Consider the following 14,180-nt stretch of genomic DNA (forward strand, 5'->3'; position numbering starts at 1 on the left):
TGGTGAAAGCTTTGTGCTGCATTCACGGTTGTGGAAAATTAAGCAACCACACTCTGAACGCAATTTACATTGAGATCTTTTAACTGGAAACTTTTTTAGTAAATACATTGTGTATACATACTTTATGCCTAATTATTTTAATTATGTACCATTTTTTATTTTAATCTTGAAGGTCATATGATAATCATTGTTTTGAAAGCGATATTTTTGTGCCATCTGGTCGGACAATTTGGCCACTGCGGGACTCGGGAAAAGAGGCTCCATGGATTTAGCGCATGCGCGTTTGAGCCAAGTGTTATGAAACCAAGGGATCCGTCCACAAGCAGTTTTGGACTCTCGAGATTGAGGCCAGCGATCCTGCCTTATGCATTCACGCATCCAAGTCGCTGACGGCACTTTAACACACAAGAGGGAAGAATGTCCATTTCTTTGGGCTTGACTTAAATATCTTCTCCGGGGTGCTTCCGCAAGGTAAGGCAGTTGTTCTGCGGGCGAAGGTATTTTGTTTTAAGCGGAGAATAGATTTTACCGGTTACATAAGGCGTTCTCTCCTGACCCGGTTTCTTGTGTTTGTGTCCGGTCGTGCACGATAACTTCAATGACAAAGTCTTGCTTTTATTTAGTTGTAATCATTGAATTTTAACAAAGGGTCATTATTTTTGGCCTGATCTGAGTGTCAGATTGAAATTGTGAATGGAGTTTACGCTAGGTTCCAATGGAGCACAGACTCATGACCTAGTTTCCATCTGAAGGAAGTTCACTGCACCACCAGAGATGTTATGCATGGGCAGGACAGTATGTACACTATATCATTGCGAAAATGTGAAAAGCAAAAATAAGTCAAGGTTTATTATTGTTGCTGTTTAAAGATGTCATTATTTACTCTGGTCATTTTTAGGTCAGTATTGTTAAAACATTACTTGAAACATTCAGGAACTGTTCAATCATTATTTATGATGATGAAAATAGCTCTCCAATTTTGAGTTACAAATCCACCCCCCCCAGCCCCTAAGCATATCTTTGACACAGAATTAAAAAAAAAAAAACTTTTTAAGATATTTTCAATATTTATTAAGTCAAGGCGTCTCGGTGGCGCACTGGTTAGCACCATGACGCATTACTATATATTATTATTATTATTATTATTATTATTATTATTATGTTCACAAATACACTTTATTATGACTGTAGTTAATAAATCTGAAAAAACGAGAGGTTGACCTGTGTCCTGTAACAGATTGTGCCCAATTTTCGGCTTCAGTCATTGAAATGCTGCATGTCAGCATACATGCAAAATAGACTATATTCAAATGAAGCTGTCAGGTTATTGGCGCCAGTAGCAGCACTCTTTCCGTCCAGACTGTTGCTGTCGCAGATTTCATATCAGCGAATGGGTAACAAGTGACATCATTCATGACAAACGTTTCCTTGATAAATCTGTCAAGTGTTAGCCTCCCTGAGATGTCAGCCTATAAAAAATCAACATTATGGCAAAGGAAGTGTTAACCTTTTTTTTATATTTATTTTCCATTCTCAGATTATTAAAGGATCACAAGATGAATAAAGCATCTCTGTCAATCCATTCATCAAGCCATCCACCCATAAATCCATCTGCTGTTGTTGCAAAATGAGGAGGGCATGTATTTAAGTCAGGCAAGCGGTCTGAAGTCATTCTTGTACTTTGACCCGATGAGTTCTTAGAAATGTTGTTTTCTAACTGCATGTCTCTGGGAAGGTTCTAACACAAAAGACTTCTCCCAGGGCCAAACAGTAACTCCAGATAATGGTATAGCACACACTGCTCCAGGGTCAAATTGTCGGCATTACAAAACTTATATGACCTTATTACATACATTAATAATGACATGCTTTTATTTTTTTTTACAATAATGTGTTTTCTTTCTTGTCAATGTGAACAATGCAATACTGATTTTCTTTTCTTTCTTTTTTAAACTTTACCCTTAGCCTCTTTTGTATGTGGATATACTGTAAAACTGATATATGTAGTAATATGTATACATGCAATACGGGCATTCACTCAGGTCGTACTCATCCAACTCATACGTCATCAAAGATGACAATCATTATAGTTGTTCAACAAAAAGGACATTCATAAAAAGCAGTCGTCCACAAACGGGAAGTGGTCAGTTCAAGGACGGAATCTTTGAAATTCACGCAGAGCCGTTTTTGGAATTGTCTGTTCTTGCGTCTTGCCTGTATGCGTGGTTAACAGATTTAGTGATGAGCCTTTTCACACCTGCTCAGGCTGGTGTCTCTCTCATTGCAGCAAAAACAATCAGGCAAAGAGCATGCTAGCAACTCTGTGGGAACAGTTTGTTTTCAATCTATTTTCTGTTCTGACTGCACAGACCAAGGTCCATAAACACAGGCTTGGATTAGATTGGAGTGGGCTAAGCCTGCTATAAACACCTTTAGGATGACCTAGACCAAGGGTGTTAAACGTACAGTCAGTGGGCTGGAATAGGCCTGCCGGGGGTACATACGCAGCCTTTGGGATTGTTGTTCTTTTTCATTCTTACATACAAACTCTTATTTAGAAATGTATTCTTTTAACTCAAGCGCCGTAGAACCATAAGTTTTGAGACTCGTGTGAAGATGGCTGTGCATTGATGTGATTTGACACTGATCCAACACTCATCTTTTGTGTCGTCCCTTCCTCAGACAAACATGGCCCCCAATTCCATCCATTGGTTCCGCAAGGGCCTCCGTCTTCATGACAACCCAGCTCTTAAGGAGGCAGTTCAGGGGGCAGGCACAGTGCGCTGCGTTTACATTTTGGACCCTTGGTTCGCAGGCTCCTCCAATGTTGGGGTCAACAGGTGGCGGTAAGTGAAAAAAGTACAAAAAGTGAGTTTGACACCTGGGCCTTATAAGCCTTACCAACAGTCAATTTAGTTGGTCTGGCTTGGCGTGAAAAGTTAATTATTTACTTTCCATTACATACACAAACTGAATTTGAAAAGCAGATGTCAGGTTTAGTAAACAATTCAAACATTCCCTGTACATTTGCTTTGCATACATCTTTTGGAGTTCACTTAAACATTTGCAAGTCATTTTCAAATTCTGGGGTGAAATAATTGTTAAGCTTGCATTACAAAAGGAAATTTTTACCTGAGTCAAACATTGCCTGACTGTGAGGTGGACATGCTAACCAGTGCGCCATCACGCACTTACGGCAACAGTATGGGCTGAAAACAAATTTAATCTTTTTTTTTTTTTTTTTTTTTTAAATAGCCTGGTAATGACGCAAGAAAATGGCAGAAGTCCATGTTTACACATATACCTCAATAATAGTTTTTCCTCACTGTTGAATAAGTGAAGAGGCAAATGTAGGTTAGTGTGCCAGGCAGCGACATTCAACTTGTGAGTGGTTATGTGAGCGTGACCTACTTGTGGCGAGGCACTCTCCATGCCGGCAGAAGCGCTCCTTGAAAAAAGGCTGCAGGCAAACATGTCGGCCAAAGGAAGTGCGCTCGCTCAACACAGCCGTCGTGCTGCCATCTGCCAAAATATGCAACAGCATAGAATCAGCCCGAGTCTGCACATTATCGCATCTGCATTCAAAAGAATGTTTGTGAGTGAAAGTGACTGACAGCAGTGCTTTTGACATATTGGAGGAACTGCATTTTTCTTTTGTTGAAGTAGTAGTAGTAGTAGTAGTAGTAGTAGTAGTACTAGCTATTGCTAGTCTTAGGGCAGTAGTTATGATAGTAAGCGGTACAATTTTCCATTCAAACTAATTGTTTAATCCATTAACATTGATTGTAATGCAGTGAAAATGAAGTTGCATTTTAATATCTATAATTCAGTAGATGGACTTTCAAGTTAAAATTATTAACAATTTATATCTGGGGCTTCAAACACTTGAAACAAGATATGTATTCCTCAATTTTCTCCGGGCACTCCGGTTTCCTCCCGCATCCCCAAAACATGCTTGGTAGGCCGATTGAGCACTCCAAATTGCCCCTAGGTGTGAGTGCGAGTGCGGATGGTTGTTCGTCTCTGTGTGCCCTGCGATTGGCTGGCAACCGGTTCAGGGTGTCCCCCGCCTGCTGCCCGATGACGGCTGGGATAGGCTCCAGCACGCCCGCGACCCCCGTGGGGACTAAGCGGTATAGAAAATGGATGGATGGATAGTTAAATATAGCCATTCAGATACAACTGTTATATGCTAGCTTGTTATATGACCTCCATCAGTTTTTATAAGCAATATTGACTTGTCAATATTTTTGTGACACAAAGAGGCACAGAGAGGAAAGAGTGTTTGCACGTGTGCACCAGGAATGAGGTTACTAGGCTAAGGGATTTAATTGTGGTTCCATGGAAACTGTGTATTTGCACCAACAAATGTAGAACAGAACAGTTATATAAGGTCTGAGGTTTCATGATGTGGTTAACACACACACACACACACACTTGCTTGCAGGAAATGGCTTGTTAGGTACAGTACATAGGAGAAACTTGTGGTGACTCCTACATGCAAGAGATTGTGAACCCAGGGATATTTAAATGTAATTTGATCTCATTCTTATTTTATGCTTCACCACTCACAAACTATAAAATAATCTGTTTACTTGGTGTGGTATAAATTACCCACGTTGGCCTGTTATTGTTAATTTTATAGGTGTTGCAACAATCACAGCCTTTTACACCGAGCTGGGAGGAGAGGCCTTCTTGCCTGATCTGAACCGTAAATGTAACCATCCACCCATTCGTTGAACTGTGCTACCTCCCTGTATCTTTATTAGTTGTTAAAGAGCTCTGAACGTTTCTCCTCAGCGACAGTCTGACTGACATGGACTGAATGTTCTGCTTGGCTCATGCTTGATCCTCATGCAGATTAGACATAGTCTAGACTGGTGGTGCCCAGTGGTTGTGGTTTGTAGGTCAAACCGGCAAATGTGACTGCGCACCGAGACCAATTCAACTAAGGGGCAGAAATTGTCATCAAGACTGCTCAAGACATGTTGTACAACAGTCATAGTTGTCAAGGTGTTGTGTGTGGGCGAAGATGGTGATAACAGCGTCATCAATGTAAATAGCAAGTACTTAATTCGTGCAAAAAAAAAAAAGAGTGAGCTGTTTATATTTCAGCAAAACATTGTCTACTCTGCATTAACAACACACAGAGCGAAGTTACTAAACATGATTTCCGCACGATGCCCTTTAACATTAAATCACATTTTGTCTACGCCGTTATTTTCTTGAGCCTGAAGTGATTACTTCAAAATACAAACTTCTCTCCGTTGTCAAAACGTGTCGTCCTCGACATGACTTGCATTTGAATATCGGATGTGTGTTCACAGGTAACAGGGACCAATTTTAATCATAATGAACGCTATCTAACTATGATATCTTATCACCACATACGCTGCCATGAACAAAGTATAAAGAACAGACAAAGATAACCTATAAAGATTACCTTGATTGTGGTTTGATTTATCAACAGCAAAGCTACCTTGCCCCTCTTATTAATTGAATTACACATTTTATTTAATCACATTCAAATTGAACAAGAAGAAAAAATTGCAACACACATTTTAAAATGTAATACATTTATACCTTTAACAGTGACTCATCTTTGCTTTTATTTGGTTGAGTTATGTAAGTCTCGTGCATTTTTCTGTTGCAGGGGACTTCTTAATCATAATTGTTATGAATATTGATAATGAGAATAATCAGGAGTAGTAGTAGTAGTAAAGTGCTTGATTGTATGCTGGGTCGCAATTCAACTTGTTTAATTTTCTCCTTGTCCATCAGGTTTCTTCTCCAATGTTTGGAGGATCTGGACGCCAAGCTCCGGAAGCTAAACTCCCGCCTTTTTGTCATAAGGGGCCAACCAGCCAATGTGTTCCCACGGCTCTTTAAGGTCAGTTTCTCCTGTAAATGTCCCTCTTGGACGTTTTGTGATTTCATTCGAACACCCTTAAGTGCTTGACGTGTCTGCATCAGGAGTGGAAGATCTCTCGGTTGACCTTTGAGTATGACTCAGAGCCTTTTGGAAAGGAGAGAGATGCTGCTATCAAGAAGCTGGCCATGGAGGCAGGAGTGGAAGTCATCGTTAAGAACTCACACACGCTGTATGACCTGGACAAGTACGTTTTAAACCTGACACCAGACGGACACTGAAAACTTCATTATTGTTGTCAGTAGCATCTTATGTGGCCATGTGGAATTGAACTGAGTGATGGTCTCTAACTCTTCCTTTACCCACCAGAATTATCGAACTGAACAGTGGCCAACCACCGCTTACGTACAAGCGTTTCCAGACACTGATCAGTCGCTTAGATCCTCCTGAGATGCCTGTGGAGACGTTGTCAGACACCCTGATGGCCAACTGCATCACCCCCATCTTGGAGGACCACGGAGACAAGTATGGGGTTCCATCCTTGGAGGAGCTTGGTGAGAAATCGCTGCTGTCGTTCATCTCAGTTTTTCCGTTTTCTTTTCATATTGATGGTAAAAACACGGTTCACAATGATGAGATTGTTTAATTCACGTAAGACGTATCGGGCAGGGAAATAGACGCTTCATGGCGGACGTCACAATGATGTCACAGTGTTAGCTGGAGGCAAAAGAAACTGACAATGGAGGCAACCAAACGGAAGCCAGAAGTAAACAACCACTAGCTTCATGAAGAGAAATGTCGTCTTGTTGTGTTTTTGGTTCCGAAAAGCGTAAAAGCACAAATTTGAAATTCTATCACATACTAGCCTCTGCCTGTGAGAGAAATCGCAGATGGCTGTGGTTGAACGTGATTAGGTGAAAGGATTGGAATGAGGGTATCAACAAACAACCCTCGTGTTTGCAGTGCACACGTCACATCAGGTAAGATGTCACAGCAAATGTACTTTCATGAAATGTTGAAATTGATAATCGCCCAGCCACGTCTTCTGTCCCTGTCGTTGACTTGGCAGCATTTGTGACCGTTTAACACAAGAGTCGTTGCTGACGTATATTGTAAATTTAAACTTGTCAATTCAAGACGTAGGTAATGATTTATAGCCTCCAGTTTATCAGTCATGCAGAGTGAGTTTATTCACATATTCACTCAAATGACCGTTTTTTGCGTCCATTACAACGTAAACACTGTTCAAAATTTCTATGCCTCCAGCTAAGCCACGCCCCATAAAAAATCTTCACTTTGTCGTCAAACTACTATCTACATATATTATATTTTCAACAACATTATATTTATTTTCAGAAAAATTTCAATAACAGAATAACAAAATTGTTTCCATAACATAGGCAATGTCCAGGTCAGCTATATTATTATCCAACTGTCAGATTGCCCTTGATTGTAAATTAGCTAACGACGAAGTATTACACACTCGCACAAGGAAAAAGCATTAAGTGCACTTTTAAAATGATCACAAAAATTAAAATGCAGAAAATGAGGAAGCAAGAAAAACGAGTCACAAAAACATTGTACAGTATAAAAAAATTGCAACACCTATAATGAATCTGAATATATTTTCCATATACAAATTATTGAAGGGAACTGGTTCTAAATGTCACCATTTAAAAAAAATTGTAAGTAGGGTACATTTTGGCAGCTGTGAAAAAACAGTTTTGCAACTGCTTTTCACAGAGAGACATAACAAAACACTGAAAGTCAGTTAGCATGTGACCCTGAACAGGAGAAGCAGTAGAAAAAGGATGTTCTCCGTGGTTGAATCCAGTTTATCTGTCACTCCCCTTTTTGTATTTCAAGAACCCATTGGTCTAAATCTGACTATTGGATTAATTGTATGGCAGCTCATCTTCCTTTTGAGCTTCCATCCAGATGTCTGCTTTCCATTCACAGATGGCTTGGCTCGATTGAGAGCAAAGACTTACCTGCGGCCGGCCAGCCGGCCGGCCGCCTGCTGCTGTCACACGGGCCTGTCTTTCACACAGTTTATTTAAAGTTTCTAAAGCTACGCCAGCTAAGGTTGAGCTGTTGGTCTCCTGAATTAGCCTCGAACATTAGTCGCGCTGTACGCAGCTTTGGTCGTGCTGTTGGTCTCCTAAATTAGCCTCGAACATTAGTCGCGCTGTACGCCGCTGTCAGGCCACACTGACACGAGGCAGCCATCTGCTGCCTCCACCTGAATGAGGTGCAAACTGTGTGCTGCATGTGCTTATACCAAGATCATCACGTGGGATTGTGTTTATTTATGCGCACCACCAGTCGATAGTGTGGACACACATTTTAATGAATGAAACCATGTCCAAACTTTTGAGGGGTAGGGAATTACTTGCATTGAAGGACGGGGTCGACCTAATTTGCAAATGTCCAATATGTATCTGATTTTTATCCACATTTGCAAGAGGTCTTATTCTGATGAATTTATCCGATTCTATATATTTTCTTCCTTCGGAATCGTACCTCTCCAGAGCAAAAAAAAAAAAAAGAATGGGGTCACAAATAGTGCCATTGGCTGAATTTGTGCACAAACTTGAGATACAAGCATGAATGAATACATTTTAACTCACTTCAATAAGCAGCAGATGACCAATGGTGAACAACAAAAGTATAAAGGGAACCAAATCTGAGGTCCACCCTGTCTTCGTGAGTGGATCGTGTTCCACCTTAAAAGTTGCACCGTGTTAAATGATATCGAATATTCCTTTTTAGTTGGTATTAAAAAGCTGAATTAGTCATTATCTGTGTTTTAGGCTTTGACACCGAGGGCCTGCCGACAGCTGTGTGGCCAGGAGGAGAGACTGAAGCTCTAACCAGATTAGAGCGCCATTTAGAAAGAAAAGTGAGCATTGTCTTTTATGTTTTGTTTGTATTTGTGATGAGACAGACTTCCTTGAGCATCCACAGAGACACTGCATTCCAGAAAACTGTCAAGTCGAGGTTTGACCTCAATGTGTTCAAGGCAAATGTACCAACATTTACGCCTACCTTTTTTGTAAATTGAATGTTTATTCATGTTTTAGAAAAAAATGTAAAAAAAATCAATTGTGTTAGTTTCCTAATTATATTTTCAACAGGCATCAATTGTATGCAGATTTATGTTATTTATGGGTCAGACCAGTCCAATCTACATTTTGACAAGTTGTTATGACAATTTGATGTTCTATTGCATGTTTCCAAATTGGAGGTTAAACCTTGTACTACCCTTTTTCCGGAATGCCGTGCCATGCCATGTCCGCAGACACGGGTATTTTTAAAAGAAGACCAAATTTCCTGAGCATTTTTATCCACATTGAAATTTGAGGGCACTGAATGACAACATTTTAGGATACTCTGGTCAATTTTTTTTCTAAACAAGTCTCCTTAGGGAGCGACACAGGGAAAAAAATCCTTTGTTGCTGTTGTTTTAATAACTCAGCCACAACTCATCTAATGACAGTTGTCAGTCCTCTTTTTCTATCGTTGTTAATGCGCCTTCAACTATTGCTTTGCAATACGTTCACAATTGGATATGAAATTTTTTTTCAAACCACAGAGTGAGGAAGCTAAAAAAAAAAAAATTCAAAATACACGTGCCCATGTAGACATTGCCTTACTGTTGGTTGCTGTGGGATGCTCTGCACCTCCCCTCCCTTTCCTTGTGCACCTTGCAGGCATGGGTGGCAAACTTTGAGCGTCCAAGGATGAACGCCAACTCGCTACTGGCCAGCCCAACGGGCGTCAGCCCTTACCTACGTTTCGGCTGTCTCTCCTGTCGCCTTTTCTACTTCAAGCTCACGGATCTCTATCGCAAGGTGGGCAGTCATCACAGAGATATGGATTGATTTTCAATAACCCGCTAGACAGTTAGTAGTTTCAAAAGTTAGTCATTGAAATTTCGCAGTTGTATCTGTTATGAGTTGTCCGATTAAAACGCTTCTTCCAATATTTTCTTCTCAGGTGGAAAAGAACAGTTCCCCTCCTCTCTCACAATATGGACAGTTACTGTGGCGCGAATTCTTCTACACAGCGGCCACCAACAATCCGCGCTTTGACAAGATGGAGGGGAACCCCATCTGTGTTCGCATTCTCTGGGACAAAAACCCCGAGGCGCTCGCCAAGTGGGCTGAAGCCAAGACCGGCTTCCCCTGGATAGACGCTATCATGACTCAGCTGAGGCAAGAGGGCTGGATTCATCCCCTGGCTCGCCATGCTGTGGCATGCTTCCTCACCAGAGGCGACTTGTGGATCAGCTGGGAAGAAGGGATGAAGGCAAGCTATCATTGGATTTTAGCCACCTCTATTAACAACCTGTATGTTCCATAAAAAGTGATCATAATTTCTAGTAGTTAGTTTTAGATGGATAGAATTTGACCAAGTGTAGTTAGTGGTTCTCTATAGATGGCACAGCTGCGCTCAGGCCTGACATTTGGCGCATGATAAGTTTTGTGCTGGTGCAAATTTTCAGACTGTTATACTGTGACAATTTGCTGGCTGAAAGTCAACTAAACCTGATGCCAGCTAGAACCACATCTAAAAGTTGGCACAGGTAGTATCATGCAATTTTGGTGGATTTGATTGGTCCAGAGGGGAAGACAAACAATTTGAGTGAAAGGTGGAATCCAAGTGCCCACTTCACAGATCTGTGATCTCCCTGGCCAACTTTAGACCAACTGCTGGTGCAGATCTGCTTGTAGTTTCTCATAAATGTACTTTGTGCATTTCAACATCTTACATTCACCCCAGCACATAAGTTTCTACTCACTTAGGTTTGTGATGCCACAGGTTTTCGAGGAGCTGCTTCTCGACTCCGACTGGAGTGTGAATGCTGGCAGTTGGATGTGGCTGTCCTGTAGTTCCTTTTTCCAGCAGTTTTTCCACTGCTACTGCCCTGTGGGCTTCGGTCGGCGCATCGACCCCAATGGTGACTTCATCAGGTGGGTAGCTCTCCCTGCACAGAATTTGAAAAGAGAATTCAAATTCTCCTGAAGTTGCTATGCACTATTTCTTGCTTTTAATTGATTTAAGATGCCATATTAGAAAATGTGTTTGTTTATTTGTTTGTTCATTAAACATGATTAAAATGCAGAAATTGAAACGGGCATATAAAAATATTTATACCATTTCCCGATATCATTCCCACATAAACGCACACACACCTGTGAGTGTAGTTATCGAGTCAGCGTATTTAATGTCTCCCTGTGCTTGCAGACGTTACTTACCTGTCTTAAGAGCTTTTCCTGCCAAGTTCATATACGACCCTTGGAACGCGCCCGAGTCGGTACAAGCGGCCGCCAAGTGTGTCATTGGCGTGAACTACCCAAAACCAATGGTGCACCACGCCGAGGCCAGTCGACTCAACATCGAGAGGATGAAGCAAATCTACCAGCAACTGAGCCGATACAGAGGACTAGGTGAGGACACATTTTTATTGATTATGTGGGTGATGATGTTGATCACTATAAAGAAAGGCTAAACAATCATTTACTCATTTATACGCTGAAAATTTGAGAAATTCATACATCTTTATGAATCCACACCAAATGTCGTCCCGATAGACCTTGTAAACAATGGACACTTAAGGTACTTATTATTATGACCAAAAGAGTATATTTGACCATACGTGAACGGTCATCTCACCATTTATAACTCCTGTCCCTCCAAACCAAGAACTTCTGATGTGCAATACCGATTATCTCAGTCTGGATTTTTGATAGCCACTCTGATACTTCAGGTCTAAATATTCCTGTCTTTCAGGTCTGCTGGCATCCGTTCCATCCACAAATGGCAACGGAAATGGAGGAATGATGGCCTACTCGCCTGGAGATCAACAGCAGGGGACCAACCGAAGCAACAACAACACCCCTCACAGTAAGTGCACAGAGGTTTTTGTGGCCGCGCTTGCCGTCCGCCGTCCTGCTTCAATTTGACTTTGCGCTGTCGTTCTAGTGGCCGGCGTGTCGGGCAGCTCTGTCGTCACAGGCAACGGCAGCGGGAGCATCCTCCTTAACTTTGACAGGGAGGAACAGCCGGGCCAGCGACGACAAATGGCGGCGCAGCACGGTAAGTCACATGATACGCAGAGTTTCTAGATTAACCATGGGTGAAAAATTCGCCTTCTGATACAAATTGAATGACACAACTGTTGAGTTCCAAATAGTGTGAACATTTGAATGGGTTGTATAGAAAGCGAGTATGTAAGCGTTGTCTCTTGCAGGTAACCATACAGTGCCCGAAAACAACACGGCGGTCACCAGTGGCAAACTTTACCATGAGTTTGCCGTGCCTCAGCACCCAGGTACATTTTTTTTAACTGTTTCATTTAGCCATCACCGGTCATCATTTCTGTAGTGGCAAAATTAGTCTTGCATGTTTTTGCCTTCCATTTACAATTTCACTGTATAAGAACTCAAGATCACCTTTTGCTCCTTTTTATCATCTGTAACCCTATCCCTCCCCATTTTTTTTATCTTCAGGACTTGCACACATCAGAGGTGGCATGACAGGAAAACGCGAACGGGAAATAGAACGCGAGGGTTCGGGGGAGGAAGACCCGTCGTCCTGCTCGGGTCACAAGATGCAGAGGCAGAGTACAGAGGTCAGTTGGGAGAGTTTAAGCCTGCGCGAAAGCTTTTAAACATTTGTCACATGTGACAGCAGTGAGTGTAAATTGATCGCCATGTAGAGTAGCTAAAAAAAGAGATTTCAAACTTAAATTTCCTCCAGATCCATACATTTTCTGAATGTAATCGAATAGTGTCTGGACAAACAACAAATGAAAACATGATCACATGACAGTTGAGTGTGTGTGAGCAATGTTCAGTAGATTTTAAGTTGCACTAGGACTGGGTGATTAATCTACTGCTACTTTACCAACATGTGAGCATTTATAGAGAGACTTTTTGTAGCTTCCATAGTTCAAAGCATGCACAACATGTCTGTAAACAGAGTTTCCAAAGGTTGTTGATATTGACAATTTAGCGATATGGTCATTATCTTTAACAATTAAACAAAACAACAAGACAACACACCTTGATTGTTGTATGAAAGCGTATTTTATTTGTTAAGGGCGGAGGTTGTTGCTGTGCCAACAAAGATTTATGGCCAGGCCGCCATGCTTGATAGGACTTTTATTCAAACATGCTGTTGCTGTGATCACAATGAAAGATCCAGAACACTAACTATGCAAAACCGTGGTGGTGTTCACTCATGGAAACCAGCAGTATCGAAAAGGAAAGCAGGCATCACTCATTTTTAGCTTTAAAAGGTTTGCATTTCTCTTACAATGCTTACTGTATGCACAAGTTGTTGGTCTAAAAGTGAACACACATCTTGTTCTCGTTACACGTAGCGATTCATTTGTACTCATTTTAGATTTTGCGAAACTGGGATAAAACATGAACTAGAGAGAACAATATGCAACCTGTATGAGATTTTTTTAAGTTTGCATCGGCTTTATTTAAGCTACCTGTATCCTAGGAAGCTAGTCTTATCTACAAAATAGAAAGATGACAAAATCAGCAAAATACAACCACAATATTCAAGTTTGAATTGTCAACTAAAGACCAAAACCATATCAAGGGTAGAATAGGAAAGAAATAGGAATTTCCTTTTACCAAAAAAATGAAAGCTGATTTGCAGCCAACACTTTTCATTTACAGTTCTACTTTACGTTATTTTATCGCCCCCACACCCACTTTATTTTTCCCTGTTGCATCAGTTAGAGATCAATACACACCAGTATGTTTTTGTGTTTTATGTTGTGTCGTCTGATTTTTGCTTGTCATGCTTTGTGTCCCGCAGACCACCTAAAGTTCATCACAAAAGAAGATACCCACTTTGGTCTTCTGTGACACACACCCTCTCAGTCAGAAACTCCCATTGTGAACACTGAGATGAAAATGTGATTCAAGGCTCAGATTTTCCGAGACAAGTCTGGCAACCGCTGACCTAGCTTGCAGACTTGCAAAAAAAAAAAAAAAAAGCAGAAAGTAATCGCAACTAAGTATTTATTTGTTTTTTTTTTAAAATAAAAAAAGAGAAAGACAAAAAAGAAAAAGTCAAACCTGGTGTGCCCGTAAAAACCTTAATTTGTGGGAGCATTACACAATACTTTTTGCTGCCACTTCTCAATATTTATGTATATAAAATAGTTTTTCCATTGATAATTCACACATAATTTCTCCCAGTTGCATCTGAATGAAAAATAACAGTTCAGCATTAAACTAACATGTTGCGTACACAGGTGTCAAACTCAAGGCCTACCGTATTT

At 40.9% G+C, this 14,180-nt stretch overlaps 1 protein-coding gene across 1 annotated transcript; it reads left to right on the plus strand.

Moving 5' to 3' along the window:
- The first annotated feature begins 256 nt into the window (after window positions 1-256).
- LOC147061743 (cryptochrome-1-like) lies at window positions 257-13,930 on the plus strand. The gene is made up of 15 exons (XM_085906086.1): window positions 257-471; window positions 2,683-2,846; window positions 5,782-5,890; window positions 5,974-6,116; window positions 6,239-6,423; window positions 8,683-8,771; window positions 9,583-9,723; window positions 9,869-10,180; window positions 10,694-10,845; window positions 11,120-11,322; window positions 11,666-11,779; window positions 11,858-11,971; window positions 12,126-12,206; window positions 12,385-12,506; window positions 13,712-13,930. The coding sequence occupies exons 2-15, from the start codon at window positions 2,689-2,691 to the stop codon at window positions 13,718-13,720; spliced, it is 1,932 nt and encodes a 643-aa protein (XP_085762212.1). The 5' UTR covers window positions 257-471; window positions 2,683-2,688; the 3' UTR covers window positions 13,721-13,930.
- Window positions 13,931-14,180: the final 250 nt, after the last annotated feature.

This window comes from Syngnathus leptorhynchus, chromosome 1 (assembly GCF_054491065.1).
Source record: "Syngnathus leptorhynchus isolate UIUO chromosome 1, UIUO_Slep, whole genome shotgun sequence".
In the NCBI taxonomy this organism is placed as follows: Eukaryota; Metazoa; Chordata; class Actinopteri; order Syngnathiformes; family Syngnathidae; genus Syngnathus; species Syngnathus leptorhynchus.